The sequence below is a fragment of the Brachycentrus maculatus genome, unplaced genomic scaffold (assembly GCF_059751285.1).
Source record: "Brachycentrus maculatus isolate JH-2025_06_01 unplaced genomic scaffold, ASM5975128v1 h1tg000099l, whole genome shotgun sequence".
In the NCBI taxonomy this organism is placed as follows: domain Eukaryota; kingdom Metazoa; phylum Arthropoda; class Insecta; order Trichoptera; family Brachycentridae; genus Brachycentrus; species Brachycentrus maculatus.
In genome coordinates this window covers 510,001-533,683 of record NW_028280853.1, presented here as the reverse complement: position 1 = coordinate 533,683, position 23,683 = coordinate 510,001, and the positions used below count along the sequence as shown (strand labels likewise).

At 31.2% G+C, this 23,683-nt stretch overlaps 1 protein-coding gene across 3 annotated transcripts in view; it reads left to right on the top strand.

The window, feature by feature from the left end:
* The window catches only part of trh (PAS domain-containing protein trachealess), a 395,076-nt gene that overhangs the window by 82,605 nt on the left and 288,788 nt on the right, over positions 1-23,683 (top strand). For all 3 annotated transcript variants that reach the window (XM_088258584.1, XM_088258582.1, XM_088258583.1), the window contains one exon: positions 5,115-5,147. In XM_088258584.1, the coding sequence (XP_088114710.1) occupies positions 5,115-5,147 (33 nt within the window). The remainder of the gene's footprint in view (positions 1-5,114; positions 5,148-23,683) is intronic.

Sequence of the window (23,683 nt, the reverse complement as noted above, 5' to 3'; positions counted from 1 at the left end):
TTCTCCATTTGAAAAATATTAAGCATATTTAAAAAAATAATTAAACAATACCTTTTCATCAAAATGCAAAAACAACATTTTCTGCCCTGTAGTGGGTAAATATAAAGTTAAAAATATGCCGCTTTTGCTGGTATATAGTACATTTTCTGGGCATTCCGAAAACATGCACAACTCAAAATTCACGAATTTTGATTTATGACGTTCTTGAAAGGAGTGAGCGATATGTCATCGCAGTACATTACATTTTATCATTTTTTGTTTTCTTAATAAACGCTCTCTCATTCAATTTACATTCTATTTCCTTCTCTTATAATTCCTTTATTTTTCATATAACTATACTGCTGAAAACTTGAAAAGCTTTTTCTCCGTTTATTTATGCGGTTGCTTTTAGAAAAAAAAAATCGTCAGATTTATAGACTTCAATAAAAAGCCAAAATAAAACATGTTCATCGCTTTGGTCTTCACGCCTCGGTGACCCGACAAGGGTAAGCTTTCAATACGTCCCGATTAGTTCATATGAAATTGACTGAAACAATTTTCCGTTCAATTTTTTTCTAATATCCCTCTTTTTATTCACTTACCCCTGGTCCCCAGTAAGCCGTAAATACCAAGGTATATTTTGGCTTTACCGAAAACAAGTTAGTTATCAACGAACTATCAAACGGATTTTGGTTGACACTTTTGTATGTGATTAACTTTTGTATATATATATTTTTTGTAGGTGGGATTGTATTTTAAATAGAAAATGACAACTTTGTAGTTTTTTGCTGTCACGTTGTATGACAGAATTGTGATATAAAAAAGGAATATAAGTCTAAACTAGAGATCAAGAGTGACTTAAATGGGGCCTCCTAAACATTTTACGTTTTGGTAGTTGGTCACTTTCTCATGTATGACTACGAGATATATATATATATATATATATATATATATATATATATATATATATATATATATATATATATATATATATATATATATATATATATATATATATATATATATATATATATATATATATATATATATATATATATATATATATATATATATATATATATATATATATATATATATATATATATATATATATATATATATATATATATATATATATATATATATATATATATATATATATATATATATATATATATATATATATATATATATATATATATATATATATATATATATATATATTAATACAATTTAAAAGTCATGTTTCCAGGCGTCTTCAATGTGTAAAACAATTCGGGAACAATCTAACGTGTATTTCATGAGGGTCTCTGCTCAATAAAAAGCTCACTACATCTACATCTATGGAGATGCTCCCGAGAACTTGCATAATGTTAATAGCAAATATTACACGTGTACAAAGTGATCACTTTAACCAGTCAAAGACAGGTAGTAAGCCCTGTAAATACCCAGACTTTCATGTCAAAATACGGAAGGGGACTAGTTTAACTAAAATTTAAACTTCAAATTCTCGTCATGCAAACAAAAACAATGAAAAGTGCAAGCATGAAAGCCTCTTATTTCTATAAAAGTAGAGACGAAATTACTCTTTGTGAAATAGACAAAAGCTCTCAAGAAAGAATAAAACATCCTCGTAGAACTGTCATTCAATTATCAATTAAAAAAAATGATTTGGGTTCTTTTTTTGATGAGTCAGATCACTTCACATAAAAATGAAACTCTTTGAGAGCAGTATACTTAACCATTTATTTTAAATACGAAAATATTTATGCTCGCCAAGAATGCAGTACTGCAGGTACCTACTACTTTCATATACTCGTATTATCTACGCGTATAATCTGGCATCTCTTTATTGCAAACTTTGTCGAAAACTGCATATTAAAATATATTTAAAGTACTTATTTTTATACCTTACCCCGGTATCGTGAAATTGTTGTTGTTCCGCCTCCTGGCAATACTTAAAAGTATTTTTTTCCAGGCGGGTAACACTGGAAATTAGCATAATACCAACCGTTTATGGTCGCGATATGAAAACACGAGTAAAAAATCACGGCTGAAATATCAAAATACCTTGCAATAAGTTTGAATAAAAAAAATATTTGCTTCATATTTATGAAATTTACTGAGAAAAAGTGTATGAATCAGTTTTCATTTGAAAATATGCTTATTATTTTACACCATTGTGATTTTTCATCTGTATCCAATAAGGATTAATTTATTTTGACACCTCAACAAAGTTGAAGAAGAATATGGAAGTCTGGGTATTTGCAGGGCTTACGACTTGTTATAGGCTGGTTTAAGTCATCACTTCATACGAATGTAACATTCAGTATTCTACCGATGATTGACAATCACACTACTCAAATTTGAAAGCCTTATATGAAGGTCAATTTAAGGATATATACTTCTTCCGAAATTTGAGTAGTGTGGTTGTCAATCATGGGTAAAATGGTGAATGTTACAATGTATAAATGAACACGTAAACCAGAGCCATTGACAGTGTTTATACTTTTATATTCTTCTTCATCTTTGTTGAGATGTCAACGTTCTATTGGTTTTTATTTCTATAACACCAATATATTTTATTCGCCTCCGTAGCTTAGTTAGTGGCTAGAGCGTTCGGCCAACATGCTTGTGGTCTAGAGTCCGATTTCTAGAGGGGGTCAAAATACTAAAGTTTTTTCACTATAATATTAATTAATTATTACCCGGACTGGTACCTGAAGCGCAGGACCTTGCCTTCATGCATTTAATAATCAATTTAATAATACATTGATGCAATGCAGTGCCCTCTGCACAATTTGGTTCGGAATAAGTTTTTTTTTAAATAATGTAATGCCGATTAGTAATAAGCTCTGCAATGTCCATTTATTCAGTACAATAAGTTTTTTAGAAATAGTAAAAATAACACTCTCCTTATAATATATTATTAGATTAAAACCAATATTTTTAGCTTTTCCACTTTATTTTTATTTTGACCAGCGACCGGGTTTCGTCGTTACCGACATCATCAGACTGGTGGAACAAGTTTGATGATGTCGGTAACGACGAAACTCGGTCGCTGGTCAAAATAAAATAAAGTGGAAAAGCTAAAAATATTGGTTTTAATCTAATAATATATTAAAATGCAATTCCATCACGAAGTGTCAGTGGATAATATAATTCTCCTTAACATTCATCGTTCACTTTGTGTAATTCCACTTACAAAGTCTGCTGCATGACTGCCGGTTTCGGAATAACCATTCCATTATCAGGTCACCTGTAGACTGATAACCCGATGATGAAATGCTTATTCTAAATCAGGTAGTCGTGGAGTTGTTTTTAAGTGGTATTACACAAAGCGAACGATGAATGATAAGGAGAGTGATATATTAGCATACCACAAAATAAGCTATGCTTTTAATATAGAAAATTTTATAAAAAAACATTTTTGAATAAAATAATTTATTTTAATTATTATTATTATTGATCCAAGCGAATATAATGTATCGTAAACTGATTCACATCGATCTGTATATTATAATGTTACGTGTACCATGAGTACCAAATATAATATTATAAAAAAAGAGGTTAGGGATGCCGGTATGATTACAGGGTACAGTGTAATCTCCTCGGGTCTCGAACCCACGACCACCGGTCGGTAGTTAGTTGCCGATCACCTACCCACCTACATGTGGCCATAAGGCAACCATTTAACGATCGATCGCAATATGAGACATATTTTAAATTCTCAAAATATATATATACATATATATATGTATATATATATATATATATATATATATATATATATATATATATATATATATATATATATATATATATATATATATATATATATATATATATATATATATATATATATATATATATATATATATATATATATATATATATATATATATATATATATATATATATATATATATATATATATATATATATATATATATATATATATATATATATATATATATATATATATATATATATATATATATATATATATATATATATGTATATATATATATTTTTTATAAATGTATATACTTACAAATAATGTTTTTATATGCAATTATTATTATCGAGAGTAGTCAGGTCAGTAGTCGAAATAATAGGCGGGGATGCATGAGAGTATGCATAAATGTGGAAGAGGCGAAGATTGTTTGCAAATACTGATTGGTGTGGTGTTCTATTGTTTCTGCCTACTCTTGCGGGGAAGTCGCATTATGATAAATGAGTTTATATTTCTTCAAACCCTCATCTGCACCCAATGGTGCATAGGGCACTGCATCATATAAACGTAGTGTTATCTTGATCATGACCACATGAAGGAAATGCGATCAGCCCTCCGCTTCAGGTACCAGCCCAGGGTAGTATTATATAAATATTACAGTGAAAAAATTGCTTATATTTATTTAAACCCCCCTGGGAATCGAATTTCGTACGGGACCTCCAGTACGGTAGCCGAGCATGCTGACCATTACACTACGGAGGCTGACAAAGTATAGCGATATTTAGTACATAATTTATACTCTTTACACTGAACAATCAGATTTTCGGTCGTATCCCCAGTATATAATAAAATAAGTATAAAATTATACGTGTTCGGATCTTGCATACATACAAAAGAATCTCTGCTAAAAAAAGCTTTCTAAATCCAATCACAGATGGCTGTTGTGAACTTAATCATAGAACGTCAAGAGATTGATTATATGTACATCTATGACTTCCAAAAAAATAATAGTATTGTGGTTGTCAATCATGGGTAGAATGGTGAATGTTATACGTGCATAAAGTGATCATTTAACTTGACTATGACAGTTCATAATCACTGTACATACCCAGACTTCCAAACTCTTCTTCATCTATGTTGAGATGTCAAAAATGTAGCCGGTTTTTTAAATAATTTTTTTCATTGTTTGATTCGGCACTTTGTAATAAAATCTATCCATTTTTTATTCAAATTTCACTTTGTAAATATTACTATTTCGAAATAGTGGTATTTACTTAGTAAAACTTCGAAACAATTTTTTTTTTTTAACTTTATAGTATGTTGTATAAAAGAAACTTTGATGTAATAGCATAATTAAATTTGAAGAATTTTTGTCCTAATTGCTTTTTTTGTTTTTCAGATACAGAGAAGATGCCCTCTGCTGGTCAGATCGGTGAGTACAAAATAGATGCAGTTTTCGATTTAAAATTAAAACACTATAAAGGATTGCAATTTGCTAAAATGAGATCAAGCCTTTATCAGGATCCATTTCTATAGAGTCCTCATCTTTAAAAATTAGTTAATCGCTTCCCAATTTCGCAGCAGCCTCTTTGAACGGTTCAAATATTATTAGGAAAAAGGACGAAAAATTGTGGCGGGATTTCGATCAGTCATTCTGTCAAAGACCTATAATTATGTGAATCCTTCTTACCCGAGCTAAAATGCAGGACGATGACTTTGTAGGGCCTGTAAAATGTAAAAGAAGACCGTACATTGTGTGTGCGTATGAATTTATAATACGTTACGTAAAATACTTAGATTTGATAAGATTAAAATATAAGTTTAAGCTATACTATACTTTCTAGAAAAACATGCTTTTTAAAATGTAAAATCGAAACACTTATGTTATATCACTTTTAAGTTAAATTATTATTGATAGGCGATATGGCGTTCGGATAGACGCTCGACTGCGAAACTGGCGTTGCGGGTTTGATTTCCGCCAATTGCAAAAATGAATTATAGAAATATTAATTTTCAATTAGTCTAGGTGTTTGTAATGTTTTTTCACATACTCGTATATCTTCCCATTCCTAACTATCCTACCTGCAGACAATCTCCTAAAAAAGAAGCTTTGCGGGTTATTCCTTTAAAAAAAAAAACCATGACAGATGTTCTCATACAATAATCATAACAAGTGAAAATACAAAGTTTGTATTTTCGCCACTTGAAGAGAACATCTGTAGTTATCAAAACTAGGCGTGTTTACATAAATAAACTCAAAAAAGGTTTGATGCAAGTGTAGGTATACTGGGATATTCCGACACAAGATATTTGGCGTATTTATTGTTTTCTAGTAAATATAACTGGATATTGATTTTATTGTATGTAGTAGGTACAATTTTACTTGGAATGTTATATCTCCCAACTGGCCCGAAATAAACCCTAATATTAGGGGTTTCCGTATAACAAAATTGATTAAGCCACAAGTGTGAGTTATGTCTGTCGCCGGCAAAAACTTGTTTCCGTTTAGACTCCCACCGAAACAATAATTTTATGTGGTTCAACACATGACCATTTGATTTATATCGGTTTGTCAACAAAAAATACGGATTCATAAAACAGTGATATATTACCGAAATGTATGCATATTTTTTTATACATCTTATTTGATTCTGGGTAAAATAAAATAACAACTGTATGGTTGATTCCATATGAATTTTATTTGACCAGTGACCGGGTTTCGTCGTAGCCGACATTATTCGACTCTTATGATATATATATATATATATATATATATATATATATATATATATATATATATATATATATATATATATATATATATATATATATATATATATATATATATATATATATATATATATATATATATATATATATATATATATATATATATATATATATATATATATATATATATATATATATATATATATATATATATATATATATATATATAAATATATATATATATATATATATATATATATATATATATATATATATATATATATATATATATATATATATATATATATATATATATATATATATATAGAATAAGAATACTCGTATTATTTGACACCTTATGTAAACAATTGTTGGTATATTTTTTCATTAATTAATGATGAAATGTCCTTTAGTAAAACCTTAAATGTATATTTCATATCAGTTTTTCGCTGATTGCTTACAATTTTTGACACAAGTTGCATTTAAATATTTGTCTGTAACAGGTGTTTTTATCTGTGACTGATAAAAATACTTTAATTTTTTTAACACTTTTTGCCGTAATAATAAAGGCATCTGTTGACATAAAAAATGGTAACAAAAGCAATACTTAACATTGCTTTTAGTTTACAGCATGCTTTGTGACAGTCGCTAAAATATTGTATCCCCACAACAATTGTAAAATTAAATATTTTAGAAATGTGTGCCCTTACTTTTCTTTTTCTTTTATATTTAACTACATTGATAATAGGCATAAAAAATAGTGACCGGGTACAGTTAGTATATAATTATTTAAAAAAAATTAACCATTATTTTAGTCAAATGATTTAAAGCTGGTTATTTAAGGAACGTGACACAAAAAAGCGTAATTGAATGGGCGTTGCATATTGTCAATATGAATGATAATTTATTTATTGTATTTTTAACTAACGTGTTGCAAATCTATTTTTTAAAGTGAAACGATTTATATTTGTTACATATACATAAGTCTTATATTTGGTTTAAAATTTTTGTTTTCCAACTTTTTATTCATATTTAATTTTTTTGAATGAAATTACCAGAGTAAAATATTTAAGTCGGGTTGTGGTCGCGTGGTTAGTGTCGCGGACTCTTATGTCAGAGTTTCTCGGTTCGAACCCACTCTACCACAATTTGATACCTATTTCTAGTAATGAGCCGCTTAGGCTCACAGAAAAAGTATGAAATTGAAATATTTGTGTGAATAATAAAAACACAAATATTTTTCTTTAGATAAAAAATATATATTGGACATCAAATCAAATTCAATAAGCTTTTTAAACGCATTTAAATTAAATTTTTCCCTTTATTTACTTGAAGCTGATTGCACTAGTTAGAACCCCCTTGGTCAACCCTATTTAACCCGAGATTAGATTAGACCCCACTATTACTGTTTTAGTCTTCGGTTTACCACAAAATAATAATGGCATTAAACCATCGCATCGTTGAGATAAATCTGATTTTGTACCTTTTCGAATAAGAATTTTCTTTTATTCATTTCATTTTAGATCAGTAGAATACGATTATTTGAAACATGGGATGAAAACAATAGTTTTGATTTGTATATTTTAAATTTTTTTCAAATAATGGTAGGTAGCATTTTTTAGATTTTTGATATCCCAACAATGATGAATTAGAATATGGAAGTCTGTGTATTTACAGGGCTTACGACCTGTCATAGGCTAGTTAAGTGATCATTTTACACATGTGTTACATTCACCATTCTACCCATGATAACCACGCTACTCAATTTTAACTCCTACATATATCGTAAATCTCATGACGCTTTACGTATTAGTTCATAACAGCCATCTATGGTTATAAAAGCTTTTATTTAGAATAGACACTTTATTGTTTTTTATTGAAAATTGGATTTACATTTTAGGCATAACAAGAAATTTTTTATGTATGAAAAATGTAAATTAATTATCACTTTTTTTTTGTTTGTTACTAATAAAATATAATTGGTGTCGGAAAATAACAACATAAAAAAACATAATTTCCTACGTTTTTTTTCTTTTTAACCATTACATCTATACATTTGAATATCGTGATTATTAGCCTGTTAGAAAGGGGTTGAATTCTTTTAGTTAAAAACCTGAAAGTTCAAGTATTTTCTACACACATTGATGAAAAAATGTTGAGATACCGTTCATGCTGATTCACTCGTAACGAATATAAATTATGCAGTTTGTAACTGATAATTTTTGAGCTTAATATAAAGTTTTCCAAACATCGATATAACCGGAGGTATGCCGAAATTACAGTTTTATTAAAAAAATATTTAAAGTGTCATGTGCTTAATACATGAAGTTACAAAATAATTATTTCTTATATGTAAGAATATGTATGATACTCGTAATTAGTATATGTAGGGTAAAATTATTGATATTAAAACATGATCTAGGGCGTTGCATATTTAATTTTAAAGAGTTGAATTTATTTACGTACTGTAAGGTAATATAATTTTATACAACAAATAATTTAATATAATTAAACAATTTAATTATGTGAAATTAAAAGTATTGAAATAGTGTAAAATTAAAACAATACACATTTATATAAGAGGTGTAGAGGCTTTGTTTATTTTTTTCGACATTGAATGAAACAGTAATAAAAAAATATAGGAGGCTGTCTCTTTTTGTTTTTTTTTGTTTTTTATTAAAAAAATATATGGCTCTTTTACAATGAAAAACATATGACGAAAATACGACAAAATATGTTTTATTATTTTTCATCAATTAAATATGAAATATTATTTGTATTAAATTATTGTCCGCCTCCATAGTGTAGTGGTAAGCTCGCTAGGCTACCATGCCAGAGGTCCTGGGTTCAATTCCCAAGAGGGTCAAAATAAATATTAGTGATTTTTCAGTCTAACATTTATTTAATTTGACCTGGACTGGTACCTGAAGCGGAAGGCTGAAGGCACCTTTCCTTCGTGTATTTAAGGATCAAGATAACACTGTTTCTATACGATGCAGTGCCCTATGCACCATTGGGGTGAGGATAAGGGTTAGAAGAAATAAGAAAACAACAAACATTAAATACACGACATGGCGGTGAAAATACGGAAGGATGTATGTGATCAATGCTCCAATACTTTAAAATACCCGCTCAGTAATTCAGGATGTGAATTCAGAGAAAGTTTTCCTTTCCAAGTTTGACCCTCTCATGGCCCGTGTTATATAATTTGTTCTCCCAGGTAGGCAAGTACGGCTGCCTTATCGATTCCTCTTTTTACAGAGGCCGGGGTTTAAGGGGTAATTCACGCGTGCACTGAATGCTAATAGCGTCGGCCGGTAGGTCGCCTTTTGCTGAGCAAATACGCTCTCGTTCGGGCCTTCGGGCTATGTGGAATTCTAGTAAAACAAACCCTGATGAGGTTATTGCTTCATGCGAAAATAGACCTCAAGGCTGTTTAAATAATATTTAATAAATTTTATACGCATATCGATTTTGCTCCTATGAATAAACATACCTACTCCTACACACTAGTTGTGGAACTCTATTTTGAGATACATGTCTTTTTCTTTAATGAAGTATAAATTTACAACATTTTTAATGTGTCCAAATACTTGTTCACACATCTGGATTATCTCCAATTATAGAAGTTATTTTTCATATTATCTTTGATAAAAAAAATATGAGTATAATTATGAATTGGTCTGGGCATTTACGGTCGTCAGCCCCGTAAATGCCCAGACTTCCATATTCTTCTTCGTCTTTGATGAGATGTCAAAAAATAAAAGTATAAATATAACTAACTAACCACTACCCCGCTATATTCTGCTTTCCATATTCTGTTATCTGTCTTTGTTTCGCCTCTTCCACTTTCATGCATCTCCTCATACATCTTCATCAAACCCTTATCCGCACCCGGTGGTGCAAAGGGCACTGCATCATATAAACGCAGTGTTATATTGATCGTTAACATATGAATGAAAGGTGATCAGCCCTCCGCTACAGGTACCAGTGTAGGGTAATATTGAATGAATATAAGAGTGAAAACAACACTTATATTTATTTGACCTCCCTTTAGGAATCGAATGCGGGACCTCCAGCACGGTAGCCGAGCGTGCTGACCATTACACTAAGGAAGCGGATAATATACATACCGCCAAACGCCTGACATGGCCATATTTAAGAACATATTTGTAATTCTTGATCACGCTATGTTTTCCTCGGTCTTCCTCTGTTTCAATATGCTTCTTCTTTTTCTAGATCCTTAGAATCTGTAGCTCTTGGGATATTGCTCCCAGCTGTCTTTCCACCTTTTTGGAGGTCTGCCTGGGGGTCTGCGTCTTTCAAGGATTCCTTGAAGGGCGATACGTGGAAGTCTGTCTTCTGACATTCTGTTTACATGATCATTCCAGTATCGCCTTCGTTGTCGTCCCCACCTCACGATATCCTCCGTCTTACACATGCTCCGAATGTCGGTATTTCTTACTCGGTCTCGCAATGTGGTGGTTCAATATCCAATCACATGTAACTCCTTTTTGTTGTTTTTTCTTAATACACTTTTAATTTTATTTTTTATCTATAATGCTTACCTCAGCTTTGCATTCTCTTTATTTCATCATCATCGTTATGCCCCATATTTGTTTCACATGTCGCTCACTCCTTTCAAGAACGTCATAAATCAAAAATCGACAATTTTCAGTTGTGCATGTTTTCGGAATGCCCAGAAAATGTACTATATCCCAGCAAAAGAGGCATATTTTTAACTAAATATTTACCCGCTACAGGGCAGAATGTGCTGTTTTTGCATTTTGAAGAAAATGTGTTTTTTAATTATTTTTTTTAAATATACTTCATATTTTTCAAATGGAGAAAAAACCTTCAGGTTTTACCGAAAAAGGTCTGTTGCACAGTACAAAGTTATATAAGTGGCTCGATAATTATTTTTAATACTTTGTTTTATATCTTTAAACTTTAAAAACTTTCTTCTGAAAAGTCAAGTTTTTTTTATTTATGACGTTCTTGAAAGGAGTGTGCGATGTGAGATCTCCTTTTACATGTGAGTTCTCGGAGCCATCCTAATTGAGTCGAGCAAGTCTTTTACTTAGCAGAAATCTTCATGAAATATATGTACGACAAACTTAGATTTGTGAACAAAGATTTGGACACACTCAAAACATTGTAAGAGACCAAGATAATCCAGCGATCAGTGTTTATTTCACATTTATTGGAGAATTTCTCATGGCTCAAAGAGCCGCCTTTTCTCGAGGCATCAATATCGATTATTATCTCGACTTAATGGTCCCTAAACGGTAAAATATGCAAGATTAATTATGACGTGTTCGTATCAAGCCGCAAACCTACAATTAAAATTAAACGATCCATCGAAAAATCGATTAGACCGACCAACCCTCCCCTCATACAGGAAGGTGTCTGTAGACGCGAAGAGCGATCTCTTGTACGCGAGTTGATAACTACTCACCTAATTGTCAAGATATTTTGTTTAGCATTTAATCCATTCATGCCTACATTAAAAAAATCTAAATCGATTGTTTAAACTATGCAGATTTTTTTTGTTGTAAAATGATAAGTTTTCTTCAAGTTATCTTGCTACTCAACTTCAAACCCCTTATCCGCACCTAATGGTGCATAGGGCACTGTATCATATAAACGCAGTGTTATCTTGATCGTTAACTCATGGTGATCAGCCCTCCGCTTTAAGTACCAGTCCGGAGGTATATTGAATAAATATTGGAGTGAAAAAATCACTTATATTTATTTGACCCCCCTGGGAATCAAACCCGGGACCTCCAGAACGGTAGCCGAGCGTGCTAACTATTACACTACGGAGGCGGATATTACAGTGTTATCTTGCTATAGTATTCTTTAAGTTATCTTGCTATAGTATTCTTGAAGTTATCTTGCTATAGTATTCTTGAAGTTATCTTGCTATAGTATTCTTCAAGTTATCTTGCAATAGTATTCTTCAAGTTATCTTACTATAGTATTTTTCAAGTTATCTTGGTATAGTATTCTTAAAGTTATCTTGCTATAGTATTCTTAGTTATCTTGCAATAGTATTCTTCAAGTTATCTTGCCATACATAGTATTCTTCAGTCCTCTTCCGTGGTGTAATGGTTAGCATGTTTATCTACCGTATGGAGGTCCTAGGTTCGATTCCCGGGGGGGGGGGATGAAAATGAGTATTAATGATTTTAAATATTGGTGATTTTACGCTCTAATATTTATTTAATATTACCCTGGACTGGTCATGAATCCATTTTATTTGTGGTTTTTCATTTTATAATTGAAACGTTACTTTGTTTTAAAATCTGTATAAATATTTTATTATAACTTAATTATAATGTCTACCGGTTTCGAAGCAAAAAGCTTTTTTATCAAATACCGCTTTTAAACCAAAGTTTCATTTATTGGTGTTTATAATATATAACTTTAAAAAGATAGATAAAATTTTAATGAAAAAAGTACAACTAATAAATTTATTTAACAAATTAATTCAAACGTGAAGGGGTTAAAGCTTTCAGAAGCGATAATCTGATTAGTTACGTCAAAATATTGTACTAGACTCATTGACCTTTTCTCGCTAAATTGAACAAATTCTTGGCCCAATGTAACGCAGTTAACTTTTATTATAAAAGTCCGATCCACCTATATACATGTAAACTTACCAATATATATTACAGTAGACAGGCAAGCCAAAGTGTGGGAAAATGTAACCAATCTGCGTGTTGCTAATTACACATTTTTAAGTCGATATGATTAATTAATCATCTAATTAATGGAAAGTTTCATGAGAAATTGAGAAAGGGGGCGTATTCGGCGATCAGGTTAATTTAATCAAACACCTAGTATTAAAAATTTCAGGCCCACTGTATTAGGAAATTTATTGCCATTATTTAGAATGTATTTATAAAGTTTTTTTTTAAATGGCTGCGTATTCAGATTTATTGTGCCGATGTGTTATTATTTTTTAAAGCGAATTGGCGCCTAGATTTATTCTCAATTAATTTTGAAAGCGATGTTGACTTTTATTCTATGAAGTTGCTAGTTCGTGACTTTGCAAAATGTTTGGTAAACAATGTGTACACACACGCACACATGCACACACACACACACACACACACACACACACACACACGTATTACACACATATACATATACAAGTGTTTTGGCGGACTTATTGCTTTGAAGGAATGGCTTTCAAGCAATAGTCAAGGATTCCAGTAAAATATAGTAATATTTTTATACCAATATCTTTAAAAGAAGGAAAATATGAGAGCATTGATATTTATAGGCTTTGCGACTTGTCGTTGGCTGGTTATTGCGTTATACACTATACAACATTTACCATTCTACTTTTGATTGACAACACATTACTCAAATATTGGAAATTAAATTTACATATGCTTAAATTGAATGCTATTTGTTCAGCGAAATCTATGGTTCAAATAAGTTAGTTTTTTTTAGCAGAAACCATTATGGAAACTTTAAAATATCTTCCATGTCCTTCTTTATCTATGTCTTCTTATCAACAAAAAATATTTCGATATCAATAACTCCTTAGTAAAGGGCATTGCGCAATGTTCAATAAAAGCAATATTTAGGAGTTTTTCCCGTTTTTTTAATCACATTGTCATACGGTGTACGGAGTGCGTGGATGTTTTTGGTATCGTAATGGAAGGGTAATCAACTATAACCTTACTGTGAGTATTTCAAAGTTTTAGAATTAGTACATGAACCCTAAAGATGACAAGGTACTTGTCAAAACCGGTTGGAAAAAGTATACCAATAGAAAGTGTTTAAAACAAAGTTGTTTTATTTTATAAAGTTTAAATAATTATCAATTTGAAAAAGGGCTAGAAATACGGTATAAATTACGACTTGTCCAAACTAAGGTTTGTAAATGATAATATATACCTTCTTCGTGGGTAACAATCTGTGTGATCATTGGTTTGCTTCTTTCATGGTCACTCTCCACCTCACTCTATCCTCCGTTCATCTCTTCAACTCGGCGTACCCGCTACAAAGCATATCGGAGATGATTTGGTCCATGTAGTTCAAGCGGGTCGTCCTCTGTATTTTGTGCCTTCGCACATGCCTTCCGCAATCGTAAAAACCAGAGGAATATTTAACTGAAGATTATACATACATTTAAACATTCTAAATTGAGTAAATATTAATTAATACGTAAATAAGTCATTAAGTATTTTGTGGATATAAAGGTCAATAATGTTTATGCACTCGTCTGATATTATTTTAATGGAATAACAGTGTTTTGGTTAAAAGTTGAACAAATATTTACACATTGGCTGTTGACTTTGTCGGCTTCGTAATAACTTACACAACTTAAGATCAAATTCAGTCCGTCATTACTTAGTAAGATTTAAAAATTCAATATTTTATAAACAGAAAATACACATAAAAAAGTAATTTATAGCCTTGCTTGGGCTTTAATTTGGTGCGAATGTATTGCTTAAATGTGAAGATCATCTGCCGAATATAAAAGTACATACTGCGTATAAGCCAGAAAATACAAGTTTACGAGATATGTATGGAAGTGAAGCATGGAGTTGGCAAAAGAAAGATGAAAGTTGACTGAATGCAGTCGAAATGAGATCTCTCAGATAAGTGTGCGGTAAAACCATGTTACGACATGTTCAAATGGTCAAATAAGGAAATAATGCAAGGCATAAGCATTATCGATTTAATTTAGTTGTTTTGAGATGGTTTCGGGACGTGAAACGAATGAGTAAGGAATTTTGCTATTGAAACAGTTTTTATTTTGTTATAATCATATATGTGTTAAACATGATGTAACTGTTCTGTTAAATTTCAAAATAAAATAAATAAAATATACTACACTGATCCACAGAAACGGGTGGCAAAAATATATGAAAATCTTTAAAAAGCATATTCTTTTAATAAAAAGAACTTTGATTATTCAGCTCTAGACTCACTCAAATTCAAATCCAGACTTACGCAGACATTTATTTTTCATACCTCCAAAACTGTTTAATTTATTTCATAAAGACTATATGGAAGACACAAATTAATTAAATTTATTTCGATTTAAATTTTGCTGAAATTATTTATTTAAAAAAAAACAGACCATCAAAAGTAGCTTCATTTAAATTATAACTCTTATAGTATATACTTATTGTTGACTTTTTCATTTTCATCTGTGGTATTTCGTTTTGTGTTAAAATCAATTATTTATGTTTTATATTAGCACTTTCAATCCACATATTTATATTTTGATATCTATTGTATTCTTTCCAGTACCCTTTATTATTACCTAAAAAATGTTAACCAACACACAACCAAAGCATTTGTGTATTGACATAATATAATTTTTTTTAAATTAAAATGTAACTTTGTTTTAAAATTACTTATTTTAAAACAAAGTTACATTTTATTTATAAAATGGAAAACCACAAAGTTTGTGTTTCAAATATAAATTATATTTTTGTACTTTTAATATTGTAAAATGCAAAACGTGCAATAAAGATGTATGACCTTCCAACATTATCCACAAAGCCATTGAAATGTTTTGTCAAATTCCTAAATAAAATAAAATAAAATAAGATGCCGACTCCCGTCTTAAGAACCTTCGACCACCTTCCGAATCGCCTCAAAAATGTGATTTTTACATTTCGTCCGATTCCCCGGAATCGTAAATCGGTCGGACGACAAAAAGTAAAAACTCGGTCGCGCACGAGCCTGTGCGTCCGCGGCCGATATTGACGGCCAATGCCGCTGTCGCCTTTGCTCCAACTATTTTCTGAATCGAAGGGAGTCAAACGGAATACTGTTTGACCGGGAATCGGCCGAGACACCGGGCTTTGTCGGGATTTCTGCTCCTTTGTATAAGAACGTGCAGCTTGCAGGCCCGGCACGAGAATACGAGTGTTTTTGCCTAGAATTTTCACTCACGAATTACATGAAATTATAGTAACTTTAAACATTAAGAGTAAATCGAAAATAAATATTTAATTAAACCATATCCGCTCCCTAGGTGGAGCATATGGAGTCCACAAACTTTCTCCAGGCTTTTCTGTCGGCTGCTAGCTCCCTTGCATCCTCCCAAGACAGATCCGCGTCCCGAAGTTCTGACGAGAACTACCGACGAATTGTCAGCAGTGGTCGTCCTGGGCGGCGCGAACCTGATGCCTTTTAAAAGAGGCAAGCTTAATTAAGGCTCTCAGGAGGCATGCGGAGTACATGGCCAAGCCAACTGAATTAATGAATTAATATTAGAGTGTAAAATAACTTACAATATGAATTTGACCGTAGGCCAAGGATGATTTTTTGTACCATATTTAAAAATCTCAGGGAATCTTATGTATTTTTCAACGTTTGTTTATTTCTGAAAAAAACATGGTAAAAGGTCATTTGGACTTTTATTTATAAATGTGGAGTACCTAACCAAAACGTTACATTTCCATTGTAAATAATTTGAAATATTCTGGCTTGTAAAATTGTTATGTTTTGGTGCGATTTAATGATTTCATATTGGTTTAACACTGGATTGGTCACGTTTTGTCGCAACTTTAATTAAGATTTCGATAGAATACAGTGAACAGAACAGATTTGCATGTAAATATTTTTTTGTGCAATATTGGAGATTTAAATTTTAGGTGAGAACCTCCACAAATGTAATTTTTTAAGTCTGTGGATATTTTTTGTTCGATATCGTTTTGACGAGATCGCTACATATGATATAAGGTCTGATCATTGGCTCCTGCGCAGTCCATGATGCAGTAAGGTACGTATACTCGCATAAAGTATTCCTACTCGACCTGTTTATATTTATATCTAGACCTGTCCCCCGGTGACACGTTGGACATTCAGTGACGTCATTATAATTTCAAATGAGCTCACTACGGCAAACCTTGGCCAGTCAATACTGGCTCCCTGTACCAGGGAGGTCGTAGGCTCAGGGTATAATCTATGGAGTAATCTAGCAATTTATGATCACTGATGGATCGACGCTTGGATCAATAGTAAGACTTCATATCTTATAACATTTTTCTCCGGGAGATTTATAACACTGGCAGTGATATATTGCTCAGCGTCTCTGATAATGGAAGTCAATTTTTAAATTATTGAAATAATGTATTGAATAATGGAATTTTGATGATACTTTGTCTAGTAGCAATGAATTATTTAATTTATAAATGCGTCTGCAAAAAAATATTTTTTTTGATTTCATATACCAAAGGTTCGCTACAATGAAACTTAATAGTTTTATTGTTATGTAATATTTATATTTCAAATATTTATACATATCGTAGTCGTACAGGAGAAAGTGACCAACTACCAAAACGTAAAATGTTCAGGAGGCCCCATTTAAGTCACTTTTGCTTGGCAAGAAAATAAACATCAATGCATTTAGTCATTTTTAAGAAATCAACATAATTTTCAGGGCAATATAAGGCCAGTTAGATATCAAATAGTTAATGATCACGGTTTTGTAAAAAAATGCTCTAGGTCACTTTCTTCTGTATGACTACGATATGTATATTTTCAATGTAAATTTTATTCAATAAATACACATTTTTCTTTACTAGACTTGGTATAAAATATATTGTGACACGTGTTTCAATGCATTCTGCATCATTTTCAAAGCTAAGTCTAAATTTATGAAGCTTTGTCTAAATTTAAGAGTTATTTCCTTGGAACGTTGAAGGATGAAGAAAGGGTAGGAGTTTTTCCTCATTTTTATTGATTTTTTTGTAAATATTTTTAATTTATTTTAACATTAGGAATATAGACAACAGGGGGAGGCTTTAGTCATTATCATATTGTTAATTAAAGGTTTATTATTATTTTATTTTTATAAATTTCCATTGTTTCAAAATGTTTCAGTTTATGATATTTCATTATTAATATTAATATTAAATACCTACTTATTTTAAACCATTGCTAAGTAACGAGGATAGAACTCCATGCCACATTTTTTTAAATTTTTCCCCCCCCTTCCATATGCATTCATATCTTCATACATTCTGTTCTAAGCCTTGTCCGTACCAAATGGTACATAGAGCACTGCATCGCATCGACGCAATATTACATTGATCGTTTATTACATGAAGGCAAAAACAGAATATGCAAAAAAGGTATAAAAAGGTCTTATTTAGAAAATATGACAATAAGAAAAGGACAAAAACACGAATTACATATGTGACAAATATTTATTGATATAAAATATTGAATCCATTGTATCTATTGTATTGTTTCACTCGTTCACTTATTATTTGTTATCAAACCCTTTTCCGCACCTCTATGGTGCATAAGGCACTGCACTGCAAGAAAGGTGATCAGTCCTCCGCTTCAGATACCAGTCCAGGGTAATATTGAACAAATACTAGAGTGAAAAATCACCTCCCCTGGGAATCGAACCTGGGACCTCCAGATCGGAGTCGAGCTTGCTAACCATTACACTACGGAGGCGGATATTATAATTTTTATTTGTTATACACATTTAATATTATTTATAAGATGTATAAACAGAATATGCAGTAAATTCTTGTACACAAAAGGGAGGGAGTTTATTTTAGGTAACAAAAAAGTATTAAAGAAATACACGAAGGTAAGGCAAAAATAATTGGCTTAATAATTGTTGATTATAATCAAATGAAATCGTTGTTTCCATATAATGTCAATAATTTATATTTGTATTATTTGTACTTTTCATATTTAAATCGAAACCAGCTGTATCTAGTATAATTTCATACAATATTGATTTAATTTCATAAAATATAATTTTATATAATTACATACAACTCAACTCATTCCTTCGATTCCTGTATAATTAAATTTCCAGTCGACACTTCATAAGAAAATATTGTATGGAACGAATAGCGCATATGTGAAGAAAATAAGTACTACATTCGTACAAAGTTGCTACACGAACGTATCCACTTACCATTTAAATACGTACATACTCGTATATATTTATATTTTAGAAAACAATCCCCTTATTCTCAATCCTATCAAATAATATTAACAGAAATGAACTGTTATTTTGTGTGGCATATCATTATTTTTTTTAAAGATAAATATTTTTGTTTTTAATATTTACACAAATATTTAATTTTCATACTATTTATGTTCATTATTAGAAATAGGGATCAATTTGTGGTAGAGTGGGTTCGAACCGAGAAACTCTAACTTAAGAGTACGCGACACTAACCACGGGACTACAACCCGACACACTGTTACACACAACTATGTTATATCGAGTATGATTGTTGTTGTTGTCCGCCTTCGAGGTGTAATGGTTAGCATGGAGGTCTTGGGTTCGATTCCTAGGGGAGGAGAGTGAAAATAAATATTAATGATTTTTTTGTATTTTTTTATGTATTATGATTTAAATATATTGAATATTACCCTGAAGTGCAGAAGTGATCACATTGCCTTTTTGTAAGTTACGATCAAAATAAAACTGCCTCAATACTATGCAGTGCCCTATACACCATTGGGTGCGGATAAGGGTTAGAAGAAGATTGATTTTGGTTTATTTGAAAAAAATAATTATTAAAATCACATAAAACTACCCCGTATCCAAATGGTGTATAAATGACAGCATTAAAATGGTTCTAGACTAGAAAATAAAATTACTTCCGTGTATTCAGTAGAAGTACAAATATTCAAGTAGGTACTGTCAATATGAATAGGGTCTTTGAATAGGGGGATCGGTGTAATGTGGACACTGCGAGCATTACTGCATTCCTCGCCTTGAACAAATCATCAGGAGGAGTGTATTAATTACCCCTTTTTTCGCCATTTTCATTTTCAAACGGAAATTCTCCGCATCGTAGCGTGAAAAAGCCGAGCATTCGACTGCGGGCAGATTTATACGTCAAGGAGCCAGCGACATATTAATAAGGAGGGCTTATCGCCGCTTGTCGCTGGGAGATTTATCGAATGCCCCGGCCATTTTTTGCACCGACGATTTGTATCGACTATTTGCGGTCGGCTAATGTTCCTTGAAATTGCTGCGATCGGGAATTTCTTATGAAATATTTATGGAAAATTAATATCTTTTTTAATCCGGTATATATAAATATTTTCTCTGCGATTACTCGTTTGCTATGTGGAAAAATTCATTCGTTAAAGGGAATTACTATCTTCCATCGAAATTGTACATCAGACTGCTTCTTACTATGTATACCAAGAAGTTATAATTGATGATAAAAAAAAATATAAATTAAATGCCATTTTCCTTTAATTCCATATTTGATAATAATAATAAAACCCTTATCCGCACCCAATGGTGCATAGGGCACTGCGTCTTATAAACGCAGTATTATCTTGATCGTTTACACATGAAGAAAAGGTGATCATCAGCCCTCCACTTCGGGTACCAGTCCAGGGTAATATTGAATAAATATTACAGTGATGAAATCACTTATATTTATTTGACCCCCCTGGGAATCGAACCCGGGACCACCAGAACGGTAGCCGAGCGTGCTGACCATTACATTACGGAGGCGGACAATCCTTCTTTACGCGAAAGTAAACATCACAACTGAATAACCATCACGCCGTTTCTCCTCAAGGGTAGGCAGGGAGAATAAAACGCCACACCAATCTGTCATTACAAAAAAAAACGCTTTTCTACATTCATGCATTTCCTCATACATACACGCCAATTATTCCGACTCATGACTTGACCACTTTCAAGTGTGTATTTGAAATACTTGATCATGCCAAGTTTTCCTCGGTCTTTCTCTGCTTCTATTACCAGCCACATTGACTTCTTAAATTTGTTTTATTGTTCTTTCTTCCCTCATTCGATTCATATGCCCAAATCACCTCATTACATGGTCCTTAATTTTATTGATAATGCTTATCTTAGCCTTCCATTCTTTCCTTATTGATATATGATAATACCATTTGAGCATCCATCATACATCGTATTGATATAATGTATTTTTACGTAAGTGTACATTGTATAAAAGCTAGAACTGTAAGCATTCCGGAAATATGTAGTGATCAATGATTTTTTTATGATATTCGCGATCATGACAAATCTTCTTTGGTTGTCCTCGGCTTCTATTTCCAACTGATTTTGTTTCATAGATTTATTTTATCATTCTTACATCACTTATTCTTCCATCTCCACACGCTTTCCTTTATTTTATCATAAGAAAAAATACACTTGTTCACAAAATCTGGATTATCTCCAATTACAGGAGTTATTTTCATACTATTTTTTGACATCTCATCAAAGATGAAGAAGAATTTGGAAGTCTGGACATTTTTGAAGTTCTAGTGATTCAAGAACAAGGTTTCTAAATTGGTTCATATATATAGAACTTCCAAGAATTTGAGTAGTGTAGTTGTCAATAACGGGTAGAATTGGTGAATGTTACACGTGTGTAAAGTGATCACTTAAACCAGCCTATGACGGTCGTCAGCCCCGTAAATGCCCAGACTTATATGTTCTTAGACTTCCATATTCTTTTTCATCTTTGATGATATGTCAAAAAATAGTAGATACTTTATTAAATAAACTATTTTGATAAATTCTCTGACGTACATTTAAGATAAATTTTCATGAAACATTAAAATATACGGATTTTATAAATTCTATGTATTTTTTCCCTAGATGAGTTGAGCTTTGCAATTCCGACAATCCATATGTAGGGAATATATTTGCGATAAAAAACCCCATAACTTATTTTATAAATGCTTCTGACTACAATTTGTATTTATTTATATGAAAGAAGGTAATAAATAAGTTATCTACGAACACGGAATGAAAGAGAGCATGATTGGAAATGTGTGCTGCATATACAGTCCGAGTAAAAAGTCCGGGACCGACATTAATAAAATAAATAAATATTTACAACATTTTGAATGTGTCCAAATACTTGTTCACAAATCAGGATTATCTCCAATTATAGGAGTATTTTTCATATTATTTTTTGACATCTCATCAAAGGTGAAGAAGAATATGGAAGTCTGGGTATTTACTTATTGGCTAGTTTAAGTCGGTCTATGACGGTCGTCAGCCCCGTAAATGCCCAGACTTCCATATTCTTCTTCATCTTTGATGAGATGTTAAAAAATTATATTAAATAAATATTGATTATCTGTTATTGTTTTTTATAAAACATACATATATTACAACATACCCATCCACGTGCTGCTGTGGTTCAGTCTGGTTAAATGGAAAAAAAGAAAGCTCACATTTTAAAAATATTTTATTTCAAAATGTTTGTGGAACTATGAAAATATTATAAATCTCCTATTATGTAAAATAATCCGTTTAGGATCTTGCATATATCTAAATAAAGAGTCTCTATTAAATAAAAGCTGTCTCGAACCAACCATAGATGGCTGCCGCGAACTCAAACATGAAGCGTCATGAGATTTATGATATATGATGAGTTCTAAAAATTTGAGTACTGTGGTAGTCAATCATGGGCAAAATACTAAATGTTACACGTGTTTTAAGTGATCACTTAACAAGCCTATGACAGGTTATAAGCCCTGTAAATATCTATACTTCCATATTCTTACTCATTTATGCTGCTATGTAAAATTGTGACTTTATATTCAGCCAAAGTAAGTAAGTAAATTATTTACTATATAAAATTAAACAGCATTGTTTTAACCACTTTTTTTATTATTAGTACACTTTTACCTACCGGTTTCGACAAAAACCTTGACATCGTCAGGGTTTATTAAATTCTAAAAAATTAAAAACATTAAAATACTCTAATAAAAAGGTTAAAGGGTACTTATAATAAAAAAGTGGTTAAAACAAAGTTGTTTCATTTTATAAAGTTAATAAAATGTGCCACAAAGTATCTGCGAAAAACATTCAAGAAAAGAAAATTGTTGTACTACATACATTTATACAGTTTTCATTCGAGTGAATATCAATCCTTCGTTGTAAGTGAAGCGGGTATCATATTTGTGTAATAGAAGATTTTCATACATTTTACTAGTTTATTGCTCAACAATAATATTTATCCACAATATTCCACGTATTGGAAGTGACTTGATATATTAACGAACTTTTTATTTTCGAAATGTTTGATTTTAATATGATTTAATTGCAATTCTTAAATTACATTCCCCGGATGAAAATTAAGGAAATGAATATAGCTTGCAGGAAGATAGCATTGAATTAATACTTTACTTAAATTTAAAGCATACGAGATTTGGAAAACATGAGTCTTTAGTTGTGATCGAAACTTGTAGAAATTCATCAGTCATACTTTT